This window comes from Budorcas taxicolor, chromosome 6, assembly GCF_023091745.1.
Source record: "Budorcas taxicolor isolate Tak-1 chromosome 6, Takin1.1, whole genome shotgun sequence".
Lineage (NCBI taxonomy): Eukaryota > Metazoa > Chordata > Mammalia > Artiodactyla > Bovidae > Budorcas > Budorcas taxicolor.
In genome coordinates this window covers 115,778,831-115,799,207 of record NC_068915.1, presented here as the reverse complement: position 1 = coordinate 115,799,207, position 20,377 = coordinate 115,778,831, and the positions used below count along the sequence as shown (strand labels likewise).

General features: G+C 59.6%; 1 protein-coding gene across 4 annotated transcripts in view; it reads left to right on the top strand.

Moving 5' to 3' along the window:
• The window catches only part of FAM193A (family with sequence similarity 193 member A), a 149,594-nt gene that overhangs the window by 87,374 nt on the left and 41,843 nt on the right, over positions 1-20,377 (top strand). For 3 of the 4 annotated variants that reach the window (XM_052641609.1, XM_052641611.1, XM_052641608.1), the window contains exons 3-8: positions 417-559; positions 776-943; positions 4,456-4,690; positions 8,806-8,930; positions 12,211-12,358; positions 19,224-19,301. In XM_052641609.1, the coding sequence (XP_052497569.1) occupies positions 417-559; positions 776-943; positions 4,456-4,690; positions 8,806-8,930; positions 12,211-12,358; positions 19,224-19,301 (897 nt within the window). The remainder of the gene's footprint in view (positions 1-416; positions 560-775; positions 944-4,455; positions 4,691-8,805; positions 8,931-12,210; positions 12,359-19,223; positions 19,302-20,377) is intronic. The other variant, XM_052641610.1, reaches the window with a different exon arrangement.

The window sequence follows — 20,377 nt, the reverse complement described above, 5'->3', positions numbered from 1 at the left end:
TCTTTTTCTTTTTGATGGAAGGATAATAGCTTTCCAGTATCGTGTTGGTTTCTGCCCTTCATCAACTTGACTCAGCCATCGGCATACATATGCCCCTCGCTCTTACTCTCCTCCCACCCGTCTCCCCATCCGACCCCTTTCGGTTGTCAGAGAGCCTTGGTTTGGGAACTGCTCTTTTTAAACGACTGTCCTCGCGTGGTTATGATGTGACTTTCAGAAGGTTAAAGAAGTAATTCGGCCCCGGGCGAAATTCTTGAAAGTCAAGAGAGAAAGTTTCCTATGCATTGTCAGTTGAAATGTTTTCTTTTTAACGTGTAGGTTTTAACGTTTTTTCTAAAAGGTGTTTTCCTGAACAGTTAGTGGCTAATTGGGCCATGAACAGTTAACGTGACGCGTCTGTTCCGCTCTCTCTGAAGCAGGGTCAAGACTTCCTTCACACCCCGCTCAGCTCGCAGACGGAGGCTGGCAGTGGCGGGCGGCTCGCCCTAGGCACTCAGCCGATGCCCGTGGCCACCCCCGCGGACCCTGCTTGCGCCTGCGAGGCCTGCAACGAGCGCAGGTACCGCCGGGGCTCCCCCTGCTCCCACGCCCTGAGGGCCACTGGGAGGGCGGGGGCTCCCCGGGTCAGCGAGGGGCTCGGGTCCCGGGCCCCCCACACATGGGGGCTAGGGGGGCTGCCGCCGCTGGAGGACGGGGAGGAGAGCGGGCGGGGGCTCGGGGGCTGCCCCGGGCTGCCGGTCCCCCGGCCCCTGACTGCCCGGCGCCGTGTCCCCAGGGAGCTCTCGGCGGAGGCGGAGCGGGAGCCCCAGCAGCTGCAGAACTACTGGTCGGAGGTGCGCTACGCCGTCCGCTGCATCTACCGGCAGGCGGGCACCCCGCTCGCGGACGACCAGGACCAGCCCCTGGCGCCGGACAGGGCGGGGGTGAAGGAGCTGGTGGACAGGTACGCCTCACCCGGGCCCGGCCCCCCAGCCCCCGGTGCTCAGCGGGCCCTCTGGGGGTCGGCCTCAGGTGCGCAGCGGCGGCAAACGGGCCGGGTCCAGGCTCCGGTTCCAATGCTGCTGGACGCTGGGTGCCTGTGGGCTGAAGGTGAACGGACGTGTTCCCGTTGTTCCTTAGCGTTAAGGTCGGCAGTAGCTTTCCGTTGGGGCACTGGCTGGCCCCTGGGTGGTGGGGGGCGTTTCTTGGGCCCTGCTGCTTCGCTGCCTCGTGGAGGAAAGGCGATCACGCCCCTGAGGAGGTGAGGGGCTCTGGGCTCTGTGGGGTCCGGCGGTGCCTGGGGAGCCAGCTGCTGGCCTGTCCGTTTGGGTGTTTCTCGCTGGGAGGGGCTCGGGGTGTGGCTGGGGCCTCGTGCACAGTGACAGGGCAGGGTTTATTCTTCATGGTTTGTACACTGCCCAGTGAAGGGAAGCGAACGTCGCTCAGTCGTGTCTGACTCTGCGCGCCCATGGAGCATACAGTTCATGGAATTCTCCAGGCCAGAATCCTGGAGTGGGTAGCCGTTCCCTTCTCCAGGGGACCTTCCCCACCTGGGGACTGAACCCAGGTCTGCTGCGCTGCAGGCGGATTCTTGACCGGCTGAGCCGCCGGGAAGCCCCGACTCAGCTGCTAAAGAATCCGCCTGCCAGGGCAGGAGACACAGGCCTGATCTCTGGGTGAGGAACGTCCCCTGGAGGAGGAAACGGCAGCCACTCGAGTGTTCTGGCCTGGGAAGTCTTGCCACGGGCAGAGGAGCCTGGTGAGCTACAGGCCACGGGGCCACCAAGAGTCAGAGCCGACCCATCACAGCGACTGAGGCGCCATCACCACCACGGTTCCTGCCGTCGTTTCCTCTTTTCAGAGGCGTTCCAAATAGGAGCAGTGAGCTAAGTGAGTCTCGCTTTGGTCTTTTTCTCCTGTTTTGCTTGCAGTCTCTGAGGCTCTGTAACCTCCTGCTCGCTGTGTATTCTGCAGGTAGGAGAGGTGGCTGGCTGGGGGCCGTAGGGACTAGCTGAGACGGCTCTAGGCAGTATACGCCGCATTTAGCAGTTAGGTTTCCTGGTGAGTGTTAGGAAAATCTGAATAACCTGCATGTCAGACCCATAAGCTCACAGCCGCGGACGCTTAGGAAGAGGCCTAAGCTCTCGGCAGGTAGCGGCGCCGGCAGGGCGCTGTGGCGGATGCTGAGAAGGTGCTCTGCACGCGGCTGAGGCCTGGAGGCGGCCGCGCCCTGCTGAAGGCTGGCGCCGTGGAGGTGCAGAAGCCCCGGCCCCTGACCGAGGCCCATGTGCCGCGTCTTCCTGTGTGCTGTGCGTCCTGCTGCTTGCGCGCTCCGTGTCTAGAGGACACTTTGTTGTTTGAAATGCCAGGGAGGGTGTCTGCAGGGCCCGTTTCTGGGGCTCGCGCAGCTGGCGGTGACCTCCCCTGCCGCCCCCGTGGCCCTCGGCGCCCAGCACCCCACCCTGGCTCCCCCAGCCCGAGCTCACACCCCGAGCTCACACCCCGCCTGCGCGCTCCAGCCACGCCGGCTCTCGTGCCGCCACAGACGGTGCTGGCGTCTGCTTTTCGCTCTGTCTGGAGTGTTTTCCTCACTCAGGCTTCTTTTCTCCCTTCCGTCCTTCCCGTTGGGCTTCCCTGGAGGCTCAGTAGTAACGAATCTGCCTGCCAGTGCAGGAAACGGGTTCGACCCCTGGGTGGGGAAGAGCCCCTGGAGAAGGGAACAGCAACCCACTGCAGTATTCGTGCCTGGAGAATCCCACGAGCAGAGGAGCCTGGTGGGCTGCAGTCCATCGGGTCACAGAGAGTCAGACACGACTGAGCGACTTAGCAGCAGCAGCCCTTCGCATTAGACTTCAGAGCCACTGTCTCAGACCATCGGACCTGACCCCGGGGGCCTCCCCCCTCTCCTTGCCCTCCCCTCTTTTGCGTTGTGTTACCCTGCTCCCTGGAGTCGTACTGTGCCTGCGGCCCCGCCGCCAGGACCAGTGTTTGTCGGATGTGCAGCTGGGAGAGCTTCCAGAGAGTGTCCGTCCTCCTGCCTCAGTCAGAGGACTTTTACAGAGTCTGTTTGCCAGAGGACCAAGTGGTCATGGTTAAATGTGTAAGAAATGAAATACAGCGCGTGTCCAGGTCCCCCAGGCAAAGGGAGCCACGGGGAGGCTCTCGCCCCCGTAAGGTCTGTCCCCGTGTTGTTTGAGTCGTCTGTGACCCTCCTTTAAGAGATGAAATGCGTTGTTTGAGAGAGCAGTTTCTGTGCTGGTAGTTAAGATTATGCTTGTTATCCTACACTTAAGAGCTCACGCGTCGACCTGAGTGGACTAGCCACCATGGGAATCGCTCAGTTCTTCCTGTTCGCTGGCCGTGGTTTTAATGAGGCGAAGGGCTCTGTTTTCACTTGGCTCTCATCTCTCACAACCGAGGTGGCTTGGTGTGGTGATCCAAAAGTGAAACGGCTCAAGTCGCTCAGTCGTGTCCGGCTCTTTGCGACCCCATGTGCTGTAGCCCGTCAGCCTCCTCTGTCCATGGAGTTTTCCAGGCGAGAATCCTGAAGTGGGTTGCCATTCCCTTCTCCACGGGATCTCCCCGACATGCAGATCGAACCTGCATCTCTTGTGTCTCCTGCATTGTAGGCAGACTCTTTACCCACTGAGCTGCCTGGAAGCACAAGTGACGTGCGTGACAGCCTCTCTCTCTTTTGCCCAGCGTGGTGCCCGGCGGGGAGAGGAGCCGTGGTCCAAACCCAGGAGCCGCCTTTCTCTCGGGCTCACTCTTGTGTGCCCAGCTCCCATGGCCCTCCTGGGGGTGGGCTGTGCCCGGAGCCCGTGGTTGCTGCCCCCGTGTCACCGGTTTCCATCTGGAGGCTCCTCAGAAGTGCACAGTGAACGCCAGTGGTCTCTTTAACCACAGTCCTGCCAGTTACTGTAGAACAAGTTTGTAAAAGCTGACAGTCTCCACGTTAGGAAGGAAATTCGTGAAACGGATACTTGCTGTTGTGGCCTGATTGGGGGGCATGTACTGATTTGTTGTCTGATCTTCAGCTGACACGTTTCATCTCATCACTTAGTTTTTTGGTGGGATAATTTGAAAAGAGATGCTCTGTCTCTTAAGATTCCTCTGGTGATGGGAACAGTACCAGCCCGTTTGGACTGGAGACTGAGCTGCTAGGAAGAGGGACAGGCCGCCCTCCGGCCCCGGCAGCTCCTCTGGGGTCGTTGCTCCTCAGCTGGCAGCACAGAAGCCAGCGCTTGGGTCTCCTCCGTCCCATCCCGGCCCCCCTGCGCACGCTCTGCCCCGTGCTGGCCGTCTGCGTGCAGCGACCCCCGCCCCACCCCCCATCTGAACGGGGCCGCCTCGGGTTGACAGGGCAGGGCGCTTAGCGGGCGCCAGTCTGTCTGCCCGACGAGCTCGGGGCGCCCCGCCCATCCGGGGGTGGCTGTGAGCGGGCCCTGCAGGTGAGTGTGCCTCTCTCCCATGCAGGCTCTGCGAGCGGGACCCCTACCAGCTGTACCAGCGGCTGGAGCAGCAGGCGCGGGAGTACGTGCTGGAGATGAAGGTCCGGCTCCTGCGGCAGCTGTCGGCTGCGTCCAGAGTGAAGCCGCCATCCGGCCTGCAGGGCCCGCCGCAGGCCCACCAGTTCATCTCCCTCCTTCTGGAGGAGTACGGCGCCCTGTGCCAGGCCGCACGCACCATCAGCAGCTTCCTCGGCACGCTGGTGAGGCGCCACGGCCGCGGGGGCCACAGCCCGTTAAGCCGTCCCCTGCTCGGGCGACGTGCGGGGCGCGGGGGCTGCTTCCCCTCCTCGGGCGACGTTTGGGGTGCGGGGGCTGCTTCCCCTCCTTGGGCGACGTGTAGGGGTGTAGGGGGCTGCTTCCTCTCCTTGGGTGACGTGTGGGGCACGGGGGCTGCTCGCCTCTTTCCCGCCCTCGGGACTTGGCTGCTGCACGGAAGCAGGGGCACCGTGTGGGGACGTGGGGGCCCAGGGGGCAACATGGGCACAGTGTGAGGGGAGGAAACAGCTCTTGATGGGGGCACATCTCCACGGGGCCGGGCTGCTGTGCTGTGCGCAAGGAGGCCGTGCTGGGGAGGGGTGGGGCGGGGCGTGGGGGCTGCCCAGCGCTGGACTGAGGAGGGATTCGTGCTCAGGTGGGATGCCGGCCCCCGTGGGCGTCTTCCAGTCCTGGTGAAGGGTACAGACAGGCCTGCTCTCCCTGGGCCTCTGACCGCTTCGGAGAGGCCGTGGCCGCAGAGGCTGCAGTCGGAGGTGCTGGAGATGCACCTCCTGGGACCTGGCCTCACCGGCGTCAGCGCACCTGCTGGCCGGCTTTCTTGGTTTACTAACAGTCTGTGGAGGTGGTCCTCATCGCTCACATTTTATTAAAAGAAGCTGCTTTCTTAGTGGTAAAACGGTATTTTGAAACAAATACAGTCAGGTTCAAAACTGGTGGTTCTGAAGATTCTGAGCGTAAGGGTCTCTGTGTGCCCCTGAAGCTGGTGGGCCTCGATAGAAACGAGCCAGCCCTGCAGGTGGTTTCCGGGTCCCGGGGCCACCTCGAGCCTCGCTCCAGTAGAGCCCGCCACTCCTGCGGGGGGCGTCCCGAGGGCCGCGCTGACGTGAGAGGAGCGGGCGCTGCGGCGTCTGGCTTAATGGAGTGCGCGTGCTTTCTTGTGTCTGCCTTTGTGCTCAGCCTGTCAGGCTGTTTTGGTTGAAGTTTTCAAGAAAATGGGGCCTCACACAGGTATTTACCCGGGAAGGGGAGGACTGTTTCCGTAGACTTCTCAGCCCGTTGTGGGTATTCTTCTTTGAGGCAGTCTACCGGAGCCCAAGCACTTCTTGGCGGCTGGCTGCGAGGTGGGCCTGAAGCTGTCGCCAGTCCGAGGGGACTCTGCTCTGTCGCCGTCTGTGGGGTCGCTCAGCCTTCAGGTGGTTTTTGAGCATCAGACCTTGGCCGTTTGGGAATCCCTGGTTCACTGAGTGGGCTGCACAGAGCTGCCCGGTGGTTTTCAGTGCCCAGTTAGGCGGCACTGTCCTTGGTGTAGACCAGCCCTGCCGCCGTCACTGTGGCCCCCTTCAGCAGGGCCTCTACACGTGGAGAGGCTACCAGGCCCAGTGCCAAGTGTCTGTTTGCTGGAGTTCTGAGTTCTGCTTGAAAGCTCGGGTTTTGTGGTTGGCCACAAGAGGGTCCTCCGCCGCGAGTCCCCTGCCTGCCCCCTCTCTGCCCGCCGCCCCGCCTCTCCAGGGGTAGCGCCCTCTGCGGGCCCAGAGCCGCAGAGCACGTGGACCGCGTCAGGCGGTAGAGGGCGTCTGCACAGGGTGACTTCTCTGGGAAGTGTCCTTGTGCCTCCGTTCATCCAGGACAGGCCTCCCCGGGCTGTAACAGGCTGGCACCCTGAGTCTCCCTTCTCAAGGACAGCAGGGTCTTCACCAGCCAGCTGTTTCTCAAGCTCTGTTAGGACGGGACCGCACATGCCTGCCCTCCTTCCCAGCCCCACGCTCTCTGCGGGAAGGGACAGGTGGGAGTCTTTGGGTGGAGGGGCCAGGGCCAGGTCAGCCAGGAGTGCTCCTGCGTCCTCTGGGTGTAGCCGCGCTGTCTCTGCTGCCGCACCCCTGCCCCTGCCCCCCGCGTAGTGACCGTGCACCCCCGCAGGCCCTGCGCCCGGGCCCGGGCAGGCTGCCTGGCATGTGAGGGGGGCGCCACGGCCCAAGGCCAGGGCCACTGTGTGGGTTGCAGGGTGTGCTGGTCACCGGTACGCCTGCCTCTCCCAGGTTGATGAGACTCTGAAACGGGTGTGGGGTCTGCTCTTTCTCTCACACGCCTCGTCTGGAAGTGTTATTTCAGATCTCAAAAAATGCCAGTGTCTTCCTTCAGCAGTCCTCACCTTTGGTCACCTTTAGCTGACGTGCCCAACCCAGAGCTCTGGTCCCTTCCCTGCCAGCGTGACCTGGGGCTGCGCTCAGACAGCGGGCAGGGCCCGTCCCCTCTTCCCGAAGACATGCAGCGGCCCCAGGCAGGCCCGCGGCTCCGGGACCCTTGCGCGTCCGGCTGCCGCCTTCGCTGTGTGCTCTCTGTCATGGGGATGGGTTGCAACCTGGGCGCGGGCCTCTGCCCTGCCCGCCGGGAGCCCTGGGAGCTGTAGCCTGCATTGTCTCTGTGTCCGAGCTGGCGCAGCGCCTGGGCGGAGGGGTCTCTGTGAAGTGTGTGTGTGCTCTCCCACGCCGTCTGTGGCTCTGCGCTCACGACGAGCACGTCTTCACACAGCGCGCCTGATTCAGGCTCAGGCCCGGCCTTCGCCCCGCCCAGCTCTCCTGCGTGGGAATGGCTGTGGGAGGCGTGGCAGGAGAAGCTGGCGTGAAGCGTTCTGGTAAAACACTCAGTGAGAACCGACAGTGGAAGCGCGGACAAGGTGAGGGTCCGAGGGTCCCTGCCGAGGCTCTGCGCGGCTCCAGAGTGCACAGAACGTGTGCGCGCGTCCGTGCGCGCGTCCGTGCGCGCGTGTGCTGCAGGCCCTCGTGCCCTCAGCATCGTGCTGCAGGTGTGCGTGGGTCCAGGAACGGGCGCGGTTCCCCTTCGCTTGCCCTCTCAGCCCCTCCGTCCCCTGCTGGTGAGGGCACAGGGCACTGGGGTGTCCGCAGGTAGATCGTGTCCCGACGCCCCCCAGTGTTAGCCCTTCCACGCGGCTGCGCTAAACAGTGCGCGGGAGCAGGCCGGTCGGCGGGTGGAGTGAGGCGCTGCTCCGGCGGGGACGGGGGTGCCGTGCTCCCTGAAGTCTGGGGGGCTGTCGGTCGCTCAGAGGAGGACCGTCTCCCCAGGTGCGAGGTGACGCGCCGCAGCGAGCGTGCCTGTGGCCGACATGCGAGTCACGCGCGTGTGGTCCCAGCCAGAGCGGGTGCACCGGCCCCTGCTCTCTCTAGAGGCCGCTCGATGGCCGGAAGGGCGGGGAGTGTGTGAAGCGGTTGTGGGAAGTAGCGGATGAGGTGGCCACGTTCGTCAGGGAGACGGAGAGCTGCGTCCCCACGAGGTTGCCAGGGCGGAGTTCTCGGTCTGGCAGACTCACCTCAGGCTCTTCCCTGGACAGGCCCGACGTGACCGTCCCTGGGCGCCAGAGGGTGGGTACGCAGTTAAGTCGTTTGACTGGGAGGGCTCTCGGTCCGCTCGAAGGGCCCGTTGTGAGAGACGCCACTGGCTGTGCACCGGGCGCGCTCTCCTGCGCCCTCAGCTGTGTGCGTCTTGCTGAGTCACTCAGGAGCAGGCTGCAGGCCCAGGGACTCGCCGCCCCCGGGAGCGCGGCGCTCCGGGCCTGCGTAGACGGCGCTCCGGGCCTGCGTAGACGCCCCCGGGAGCGCCGCGCTCCGGGCCTGTGTAGACGGCGCTCCGGGCCTGCGTAGACGCCCCCGGGAGCGCGGCGCTCCGGGCCTGCATAGACGGCGCTCCGGGCCTGCGTAGACGGTGCTCCGGGCCTGCGTAGACGGCGCTCCGGGCCTGCGTAGACGGTGCTCCGGGCCTGCGTAGACGGCGCTCCGGGCCTGCGTAGACGGCGCTCCGGGCCTGCGTAGACGCCCCCGGGAGCGCGGCGCTCCGGGCCTGCATAGACGGCGCTCCGGGCCTGCGTAGACGCCCCCGGGAGCGCGGCGCTCCGGGCCTGCGTAGACGGCGCTCCGGGCCTGCGTAGACGGCGCTCCGGGCCTGCGTAGACGGCGCTCCGGGCCTGCGTAGACGGCGCTGCGGGCCTGCGTCGCGGGGCGTGGCTTGTGGGAGGCCAGGGAGAGCGCGCTCTGCTGGTCTCCCAGTCTAACCCAGCCTGTCCTTTCGCCCCCGTGTCGCTCTCCAGGAACGCGAGCACCTGAAGAAGTTCCAGGTGACGTGGGAGCTGCACAACAAGCACCTCTTTGAAGACCTGGTCTTCTCGGAGCCGCTTCTGCAGAGCAGCCTGCCAGCCCTGGTGTCGCAGATCAGGTAGTGGGGGCTCCCCCGCGCGCACCCTGTCCCCGGGGCGCAGCAGCTGCGCGCCTGGGCGCCTCTGCCGTGGCGGTCCCTGCCAGGAAAGTGCAGGGCTTAGGGGAGAATGCAGCTCGCGGAGAAAGGGCACAACCCGAGGAGGAAGAACAAACCCAGGATTAATGCGACTAAGAGTTCACGTAACAGATTCTTCCTGAATAAAGGAAAGCTGCGACACAAGGCGTTTTAGTTGACAAGACGCGGGTTCTGCTAGGTGGCCGTGGGGTGGTCCCCTCTGTGGCACTTGGGTGGGGAGGCCGGTGGGCTGATGGGGCCGGGGCGCTGGAGGGGGGCCGGTCGCCTGTCGGGTCTCTCAGACGCGCCCCCTGCTGGGCTTCCTGCTGGAGCGCGTCTCCGGAGCTCCGTCGGGTGTGCGGAGCATGGAGTCCCGTGCCGAGCTCGGGATCCCTCACTCTGGTGATGGGGAGGAGAGAAGCCCCTGTCTTTAGTCCTCACTACTCATGTGCGTTTCCAGAGTCCTGCCTGCTTTTTGATTTGCTGGGGGTTTTTTGTTTTTGTTTTTTTTAATACAAATGATCTCAAAAGTTAACTCATTTAAAGAAACTGACTTGACTTAGGAAGGTTCTGTGTCTCGGTGGTTTGGTTCGGTTAATTTGTTCGTTTACTGCTGGCTGCACTGGGTCTTCTTGCCCCTTGGGCTTTTTCCGGCCGCCGTGAGCGGGGGCCGCTCTTCGCTGCAGTGTGCGGGCTTCCCGTCGAGGGGGCGTCTCGTTGCCGAGCACAGGCCCAGGAGTGATGCGCGCAGGCTTGGTTGCTCCGCGACGTGTGGGATCTTCCCGGACTCGGCACCGAGCCCATGTCCCTTGCATCGGAGGTGGACTCTTGACCGCTCTGCCACCAGGGAAATCCTTGTGCCTGTGGTTTTTAAGAGCTTTATTGAGGTCTAATTCAGAAATCATATTAATTTCACCTTAAAGCATGTGATTCAGCAGCAGTAATTACATTTTTAGTAATAGTCGGACGACCACCACCACTATTTCCAAAACTTCCTTGTTGCCCCAGATAGACTCCGTCACCATTACATGTTGACCTCCGCTCCTTTTGAGGTGGTCTAGTCTGCAGGCCCCACCCTGCCCACTTCCCCCTGCAGTCGGCCTGTCGAGGAGCCGGCACCTCGAGTCCTGCAGGGCCGCCGGGCCAGGTGCGGCAGCCTGCGTGCCCTCAGGGCCAAGCTGGCCCGTCTGTGTGGCCGCAGTTGGTGGTCAAGCGGCCGCCCCGCCAGACTCTGCTGCCCGCAGGGGGCCGGGAACCTGCTGCAGCTCCTTAGCTTGTGGTGGTTTCTGTAGCTGTGGCCTGACTTGGTCTTTATTTTAAAATACATGTTAATCGTTAAGGGAATGTTTAATTAGGCTTGTAAGTAAACTTACCCAAAGTGATTTTATTCATTTTCCTTCTCATGTACCACCACATACTGTTTCACGTAGATGTTGTTCACGGTGGATTCCACCACCTGTTACGTGGGGTGCAGAGTGAACGTCGAGAGAACGGCCTGTGTGCTGGACCGTTGATGCTGTCTGACCCTGAGCGCACTTCCTGCCGTTGGGGGGCTTGCTGCTCTGTCTGCACTCCAGCCTGTGCCTTCCGGTCGTGCTCTGAGTGCGCCCCGCCCCCTCAGAAGTCCAGGACCACCCCTGCCCCGGCCCGCAGCTGCTTTGCCCTCCCCTGGCTCTGAGCAGGTTTGCCGCGGAGCACAGGAGAGCGCCTCGGGCCTCAGGTGGTGCCGAGGAGGCAGGGCAGCCCCACGTGGGAGGCGGGTCTGTGAAGGCTGGCGGGGCTGCAGAGGCCCGGGAGGACCACGTCGCTGCCTCGTGAGCTGCCACACTCTCCCCTGGGTGCCCGTGTGCTCTGTGGAGCCGGGAGCCACCTCAGCGAGGCCTGGGGTCGGCGCTGGAGAGCGGTGTGTCCTGGGCCAGCCGCAGCCCTGGGGGCCTCCTGAGGTGTGAGCCCTGGCATCACAGGGCCGCCGAGGCTCCAGCTGGCTCCCGGCCCGGCCCGCTGCTGCACAGCTCGTCAGGGGCGTGGGTTCTCGCATCTCCCTCCAGAGCGCGGGACCCATGCAGGCGCGGCAGCACACAGGACCCCGTCCACGCGGCGTGTGTCTCTGCACAGTGGTCACCAGCAGGCAGAGGGCGCTGTCTGCACCCGTGGAACCCTGCTCTTTTTCAGTCACGTTGTTTTAATTATAAAATCATTAGGTTGCCATTGCAATCTGAAATTCAGAAATAAAGTTCTGAAAACAGGCACTCATGATGAGGTAGTACAGTAAGAAATTTGGTGTTGCTTCCAGACTTGCCCAGCGCCCACGCCTCACCCCGCCGCAGCACACACACGCATTTTAAACGTGGCATAGCCCTAGCTCTGCTTCACATGGGGGCATTTCCATTTCAGGCGCATGTGTGAATGCGTGTGTGCATCTGGGTGTGAGTGGGTGGCTGTCTCTCAGAGTCTGTCTGGGAAGCCCCAGATGCTGTAGCGGCTCTGACACCAGTGGACAGCTTCCAGTTCTTCTGTGTGAACAGCACACTGATTATTAACCCTGCACACCAGCCTGTGCTCCTGAGCAGTTATGAGTGTCCGTTTGGATTTAGAAATTCCTTGTTAGGAGGTCTTTATTACCATTATTTTGGCTCAGATGTTGACATGTTCAGAGATTAGGAAAACCAACGGTTTCTAAAGACAGCCTGCCTTATGAGATGACCTGCCCCCTCCCCCACGCTCCCAAGTGCCCTCTTCTTCAGAAATCCAGCTGTTTACCTGGGTGTCTGTGTTTTGCTTTCTGTTAATTCTCTGATTTGTCATTTCACAATCTTTCTTAACAAGATATGATAGAGAATAAATGAAACTGTAATTGTACTTTTTGAATTGAATTTCCTGTTGTACTTAATGTGAAAGCCTGGCCCAAAGTTTGTATTTTTTATGACATGTTGTGTTTTCTCTGGATCAGTGTATCTGAACGGGCAAGAATATACTCTACAAGCCCGCACGTTGTGAACTGCGTCTCTGGGCCTTAGTCTTTTTAGAGCAGCGTCCCTCACCGCCCATTTTTTTATCAGGATCTGTTCCTTGTCTGAGCTGCTGCTTTCAGCCAGACTCGGCTCTGGGCGCCTGGCCTATATCTTGCACATGCCCGGCAGCAGGCTTGGGGCGTTGCGGTGGGGGCCCCCGCCGCCTCGGGAGGGGAGGTGCCAGCACGGCGGTCACAGGCCTCTGTCCGCAGGCTGGGGACCTCGACGCACGACGGCTGCTGCGAGGACACGTACAGCGCGCTGCTGCAGCGGTTCCAGCGCTCCGAGGAGGAGCTGCGCGCCGTGGCCGCCGAGTGGCTGCAGTGCCAGAAGAGGATTGACGCCTACGTGGACGAGCAGGTGCGTGCCCGCGAGGGGCGTGCCGGGCGGCGCGCCCGCGGATGCTGGGGCTGGAGGGCCGTGCCGGGGGCGGGAGGGGCGCCCGGCCGCCGCCCAGCCTCCGTGCCGCCTGCGGGGCCTCTGGGAGCCGCTCCGGCCCTCACGAGCTGTTGGCTGACACTTCCCGTCCAGAGCCTGGGGGCACACGGCCCGAGGGACCCACAGCGCCCCTTGTCCACCCACGCTGCCGTGTCTGAACGGGAGCACAGGCCTGGGCCAGGCGGGCGGGTCCAGCATGGGAAGGCGGGGCACAGGCTGTCCGGCAGCTCGTGCTGCCGCCGGAGTGGCGGTGGGAGCGGAGAGGCGCTCGACACGGAGCTCTCCCGAGGGGACGGGGTGAGAGCTGAGGGAAGCCGCGACGGAGCTCACGGCATACCTCTGAGGTCGTGGGGAGACGCGCCCTTGGTTCTGGCTGAAGATGTGCGCCGGACCAGTGTCCGCCTCGGACCGCGAATGCCGGCCGGCCTTTGCTGTGGTCCTTGGTCTCGGCGCTGCTGCCTGAGCCAGGCGAGGGGTTGGGACACGGGAAGGGCCGGGCACGTTCCCGGGTCGCCATTTGTTCCAGCCTCTCCGTGTTCCGTGGAGTCTGAGGAGTCTCGCGGCCTCCTATTCACAGGGGCTGTCTCGTTTGGGACGTGGGAAAGTTCTCTTCTCCGTCCTCCCCCGCGTGGTCGGGCTGTCCACCCGCCGGTGCTGCTGGCAGCCTTCCAGAGCTCGGCGCCACTGAGCCGAGCTCGGCTGGGGCGTCTTGTCCTGTGTGGCCACACCCGGGTTCTGGGCAGCCCCTGCGTCCCTGGCATGTGGCCTCGGCAGTTGCTCTGTGCTCGTCACGCACTGCCCGCTGTCCTGTGCTCCCCACGGAGGGCAGTGGGGCTTTGGGGTCTTCTTGACGTGACACTTGTTCTCTAGCTGTGCTTGTCGCTGACCCCTGGCCCCTCAGCTTCAGCCCCCGTGGGGCGGGGCTGGCCCGCTTTGCCTGGCTGAGGTGCGTTTCGCAGGTGCTGCTGCCCCCCACTGCCCTCTCTGGGCGGCCTTCATCCGGACCTCCAGCAGCTGAGTCAGGCCGAGGGGACGAGCACAGCCTGCCCCCTGCACGCTCGCCACCTGCTCCGAGGATTCTGCTCTCTGGGCTGGGGGAGCGTGGGGTGTGGGGACCCACCATGCCTCTCGGCACCAGGGCTGCGAGCGAGTGCAGGGCTCAGCTGTCTGAGGTCCAGGTTCCCCCCTCAGGTAGGGCCCCTCCTCAGGGCGCTCTGGACTCCAGAGCTGCATTTGGACACTCTGGAACCCCACAAGCTCCGGGGATGTTCCCCGAGAACCTTCTGGGTCCATGTGGACGGTAGGCTGCTGCAAGGGCAGCAGCGCCCGTCCGTCCAGCACTGTGTGCTGTGGTTCTGGGCGCTGACGTTGGCGGCTCTGCCTCGGCTTCCCTCTCGGTCCTGTGAGAGTCTGCAGTCCTAACAGACCTGCAGGCAGAGACGCTGCCTCCTGGCAAATCCACCGGAGGGCCGGTCAGGGGCTGAAAGACTGGTGGCAGAAGTTCACAGGCTGTCACTGGGACGCCTGTGCTGAGGACGGTTGTAGTCAGACTCCCGGAGTCTGGATGTGAGGGCTGCGGGATCTCCAGGGCAACTGCGACCAGGCCGGACCCCTGCAGGAGATGCAGGACAGCCTGAGGACACGGTGAGCCAACAGGGTGCACGACCTGGATGAAATGGACAAACTCCAGAAACACGGGACTAGCGAGACTTAAATCATGAGGACGTGGAGAGATTCAATAAACCTATAAGTCAGTAATCAAAAATCTCCCAACAAAATTTCAGGACCCAGATGCTTCACAGGTGAATTCTAGCAAACATTTAAGAATTAATAGCCACCTTTCTCAGAGTTTTCCAGAAAACTAAAAGGGAGGAAACACTTTCTAACTCATTCTGAGGCCAGCATAAGTCTGATGCCAAAGACACTACAAGAAAACTACAGACCAAAACTATAGTTCTGTAATGAGCATCGATGCAGAAACCCTTAACAGGACACGCACAAGCAGCGCTCAGCATATTTAAAAGTCTATATGGGTATGTCTTCCCTTTTCTCCTTCGCTCTTCACTTCTCTTCTTGTCACAGCTATTTGTAAGACCTCCCCAGACAGCCATTTTGCTTTTTTGCATTTCTTTTTCTTGGGGTTGGTCTTGATCCCTGTCTCCTGTACAGTGTCACGAACCTCCGTCCATAGTTCATCAAGTACTCTATCAGATCTAGTCCCGTAAATCTATTTCTCATTTCCACTGTATAATCATAATGGATTTGATTTAGGTCATACCTGAATGGTCTAGTGGTTTTCCCTACTTTCTTCAATTTAAGTCTGAATTTGGCAATAAGGAGTTCATGATCTGAGCCACATTCAGCTCCTGGTCTTGTTTTTGCTGACTGTATAGAGCTTCTCCATCTTTGGCTGCAAAGAATATAATCCATCTGATTTCGATGTTGACCATCTGGTGATGTCCATGTGTAAAGTCTTCTCGTGGTGTTGGAAGAGGGTGTTTGGTATGACCAAAATGGCTGTCTGGGTAGCCCTTACAAATAGCTGTGAAAAGAAGAGAAGTGAAAAGCAAAGGAGAAAAGGAAAGGTATACCCATTTGAATGCAGAGTTCCAAAGAACAGCAAGGAGAGATAAGAAAGCCTTCCTCAGTGATCAGTGCAAAGAAATAGAGGAAAACAATAGAATGGGAAAACTAGAGGTCTCTTCAAGAAAATTAGAGACACCAGGGGAGCATTTCATACAAAGATGAGCTCAATAAAGGACAGAAATGGCATGGAGCTAACAGAAGCAGAAGATATTAAGAAGAGGTGGCAAGAATACACAGCAGAACTATAAAAAAAAGATCTTCACCACCCAGATAATCATGATGGCATGATCACTCACCTAGAGCCAGACATTCTGGAATGCGAAGTTAGTGGGCCTTAGGAAGCATCACTGCGAACAAAGCTAGTGGAGGTGATGGAATTCCAGCTGAGCTATTTCAAATCCTAGATGAGATGCTGTGAAAGTGCTACACTCAATATGTCAGCCAATTTGGAAAACTCAGCAGTGGCCACAGGATTAGAAAAGGTTAGTTTCCATTCCAATCCCAAAGAAAGGCAATGCCAAAGAATGTTCAAACTACTGCACAATTGCGCTCATCTCACACGCTAGCAAAGTAATGTTCAAAATTATCCAAACCAGTCTTCAACAAGACATAAACCGTGAACTTTTAGATGTTCAAGCTAGTTTTAGAAAAGGCAGAGGAACCAGAGATCAAATTACCAACATCCCCTGGATCATCAAAAAAGGAAGAGTTCCAGAAAACCATCTATTTCTGCTTTATTGATTATGCCAAAGCCTTTGACTGTGTGGATCACAATAAACTGTGGAAAATTCTTAAAGAGATACGAATATGAGACCACCTGACCTGCCTCTTGAGAAACCTGTATGCAGGTTAGGAAGCAATAGTTAGAGAATTGGACATGGAACAACAGACTAGTTCCAAATAGATGCCATCCGGCCATCTCATCCTCTGTTGTTCCCTTCTCCTCCCGCCTTCAGTCTTTCCCAGCATCAGGGTCTTTTCAAATGAGTCAGCTCTTTGCATCAGGTGGCCAAAGTATTGGAGTTTCAGCTTTAGCATCAGTCCTTCCAATGAACACCCAGGACTGATTTCCTTTAGGATAAACTGGTTGGTTCTCCTTGCAGTCCAAGGGACTCTCAAGAGTCTTCTCCAACACCACAGTTCCAAAGCATCAATTCTTTGGGGCTCAGCCTTCCTTATGGTCCAACTCTCACATCCAGATATGACTACTGGAAAAACCATTGCTGTGACTAGATAGACCTTTGTTGGCAAAGTAATGTCTCTACTTTTTAATATGGTGTCTAGGTTGGTCATAGGTTTTCTTCCAAGCAGCAAGTGTCTTTTAATTTCATGGCTTCAGTCACTGGCCACAGTGATTTTTTTGAGCCCCCCACAAAAATGAAATCTGTCACTATTTCCACTTTTACCCCGTTTATTTGCTATGAAGTGATGGAACCAGATGCCATGATCTTTGTTTTTTGATTGCTGAGTTTTGAGCCAGCGTTTTCACTCTCCTCTTTCACCTTCATCAAGAGGTTGTTCAGTTCCTCTTCGCTTCCTGCTATTAAAGTGATGTCACTTGCATATCTGAGGTTATTGATGTTTCTCCAAGCAGTCTTGATACCAGTTTTTGCTTCATCCAGCCCAGCATTTCTCATGATGTACTCAGCATATAAGTTAAATAAGTAGGGTGACAATATACAGCTTTGACGTACTCCTTTCTCAGTTTTGAACCATTAAGCTGTTCCATGTCCAGTTCTGGTGTTCAGTTACATTCAGTTCAGTTCAGTCACTCAGTCGTGTCCGACTCTTTGCGACCCCATGAATCGCAGCACGCCAGGCCTCCCTGTCCATCACCAACTCCCGGAGTTCACTCAGACTCACGTCCATCGAGTCCGTGATGTCATCCAGCCATCTCATCCTGGGTCGTCCCCTTCTCCTCCTGCCCCCAATCCCTCCCAGCATCAGAGTCTTTTCCAGTGAGTCAACTCTTTGCATGAGGTGGCCAAAGTACTGGAGTTTCAGCTTTAGCATCATTCCCTCCAAAGAAATCCCAGGGCTGGTCTCCTTTAGGATGGACTGGTTGGATCTCCTTGCAGTCCGAGGGACTCTCAAGAGTCTTCTCCAACACCACAGTTCAAAAGCATCAATTCTTTGGCGCTCAGCTTTCTTCACAGTCCAACTCTCACATCCATACATGACCACAGGAAAAACCATTAGGCTTCCTAACTTTGAGATATTCTTGCATTCCTGTAATTAAATCCCACTAGAGTATATATTATTGTTTAATCCATTATTAGGTGTTTTGTTTAGGGTCTTTATTACTATAGCTGTATTCTGAGGTATTACTGAGTTTTCATCTTTCAGGTCCTGTTTGTTTTGTATAAAGGTTATGCTAATCTCATAGAATAAATGGAAAATCTTTCCTTTTTAAAAAATTTTTCAGTTTTCAAGAATAGTTCAACTTTCCCGTTCCGTGAAGGAAAAGGATAGACTGATAGCTCCCACCTTAAAGCTTTGGGACCTGGTTCATTGTTGCAGGGGGAGGAACAGGGACTCAATATTTTTTACTGCCTTTTCAATAAACACTGTGTTATGAGCGTTTTTGGGGATTTCTGCTTCTTAAGTTGAGTTTTACAAATTGATATTTGTGTAGGAAATTATCCACATCCTTCAGATACAGGGGTGGGTATAAGCTGTGCTCACAGGGCAATTGACAGCAATGGGGACTTGACGGCCGCAGGACGGTTTGTTCCCTCCCTCTGGCTTCAGGCCGCAGAGAGAGCACTTAGGAGGCCAGGCTGGTGGCAGGCAGTGCTCCTGGCGCCCCAGCTGTGCCCACAGCCTCCCCCCAGCTCTGCCCATGGCCTCCCCTTCCAGCTGTGCCCACGGCCTCCCCTCCCAGCTGTGCCCACGGCCTCCCCCCCAGGATCTGCCCACGGCCTCCCCTCCCAGCTGTGCCCGCGGCCTCCCCCCCAGCCCCCGGCTCTGCCCATGGCCTCCCCCCAGCTCTGCCCATGCACTGTAGCCGCCCTCGCCCCCGCCCCAGCTGCCGGAAGAAGTCTGTATTGTTTGGACTGTTGGACAGTTTGTCAGCTCGACTTCTAGACCACAGTGGCAGGGCCAGCGAGCTGCTGGTGAGCCGCCTGTGTGCAGCTCTCCTTTCCATGAGAGGCGTCACGTGCTCGCTCGTCCTCCGGTTGCCGAGAAGCCCCTTCCTGTGTGTCTGTGTCTGTGCTCCCTCCCGCCGTGTCTGTGGCTCGTTTCTTCCCTGGTTCAGCCTGGCAGGAAGTTCAGAGAACCAACTTTTGGGTTTACTGATAACGTTTACTTCTGGGTTTTTCCAGTACTTTCAGCTTTTACCTCTTCTTCGTTACTAGTTGAAGTTTTGTATTAAGTTACGCTTGTTTCATTTGGAGGGTGTATTGGTCGTTTTTGTCTGACTTGAAGATGTGATCGGCTCTTCAGTAGGCAGTTGGGCAGCTGCCCTGTGTTGGCTGGAGGGGAGCCCCTGGGGGTGGTGCGTCCTTCCTTGTAGGATGTGCGCCCCCCCCCCCCCCCCCCCCCGCCCCTGTGTTCTAATCATTTGGAAGATGCGTGTCCCGTTCTGTCCTCTCGGTGGTTGTGCTTCAGCTTTTAATAACTTGTAAGGACGCGTGTATGTGATTATCACTCAGTCATCTCACAGCCTCCTCCTCCACGTAGCTCAGTGCCTTGAGCCTGTTCGTAACTCCTGTTCCCCCAGGTTCTTACTCATGGTTAAGTCTGCCTCCTCAGACCTGGCCGCCCTCGCGGCGTCCGAGTCTGCGGTGCCTCTGTGCCAGCCGCGCTCACTCTTGTGGCGGTCACCGCCGTCCGGCTCCGGGACATGCTTGTCTCGGGCTGAGGCTCGTGGCCAGACAGCAGCCCTGGCGCCCACCCTGGCACTCAGCGAGCGGGGACCGTCTCCTCCCCGTGTTGGCGGGCCCATCTCTGATATCTCAGATTCTCTTTTTGGTGTGAGTTTGTCTCTGTGCTTTCCGTGCACGACAACTGTGCCGATTCTGCGCGAGCCGGTGTGGGCTGCTGAGGCGGAGAGCCCGTTGCCCGCTCTGTAGTGGGAGCGCCTCCTGTGTCCACATGCAGCCTCTGGCGCCATCTGAAAAGCCTCCCCTTGAAAGCGTCCTGGTAGCTCCTGCTGGTGCTGAGACTCTGTTTTTGTGTCCCTGTGCGTCTCACGCAGATGGCAGTGAAGACCAAGCAGCGTGTGCTGGCGGAGGACTGGGAGCTCTTTAAGCAGAGGCGGCTCATCGAAGAGCAGGTGCGTGTGGGTGGGAGGGCGCTGCCGGAGTGAAGCTGCTCGCTGCAGAGCGAAGGGCTGCGGAGCCCACCTTGCGCGTCTTGCTCAGCAGACCTGTTTGCAGGCTGGTTCTCCTTTCCGCTTCCCCGCCTTCTGCGCTCCTCCAGGGACACCCACGTTTATGGAGTGGCTCTCCCGGCCCATAGCCTCCCCGCGCCTCCACGGGCTCCTCCTGGGTGGGTGCTGTGTCTCCGGTTCCCCTCCAGGGGCGACGCACAGTGCGGCCCCAGGGCCGGGCCTGGTCCATCCCTCATGTGCCGGGGCTGTGCTGTCTCGCGGCCGCTGCCCGCCTGGCTCACTCTTCCCTGCCACAGGCTCGCCCCGCCCTGCCCGCCACGTCGGCGGCGCTCCCAGGCCCGGCACGCGGGTCTCAGGGCATCGCCCGCTTGCCCCGGTGCCTGCACCGGTGTCTGCTGGCTGCTGTTGCAGTGAGAGCCCTCTGCTCTGCTCCCCTCCCGCCCGTGGTCCCCTCTGGGCAGCGCGGGTAGACAGGGCACCTGCGCTCCGCGCACTCAGCGTGTGGCCCACGTCCGACGGGCGCCGCCCATGCCTGTGCCCGAGCTGGTCCGCGGGCTCCTTTTCTGGAGCATAGAGGCGCGCCTGCCCCAGCGGGAGTTGAGGTGCTGGCCCCTCGGTGGCCCCCGGGCCCGCCACTCCTCCAGGTGCAGCTGGTGCGCCCTGCAGCGGCCTTGCCCCCCCTGCCGGCGCCACGCGTGCTGCCCGGCCCCTGCCATCCTGTCCCGTGGGAACGGTGTCTGCGTAGCTGTGGGCTTGGGCTGCGGCTGCCCTGTGTGCGTGGGCCCGGGGGCTCGGGGCGGCACTCAGCACTCCTGCTGGCCTGGGCACCCTGAGCCCGGATGGCGGCATCCACACTGCCTCCCGCACCGTGCTCAGGCCTGGCGCGCCCCAGTGGCCTCCCCACCTCCCCAGGAGGGCTGCAGGGCTCCCGTACCTCATGGTTTCCCCTGAAGGTTGGTTTCTCACCTGTCTCTTCATCCAAAATCTAAGCTTCTGGGGGCAGTGATTATCTCTGTGCC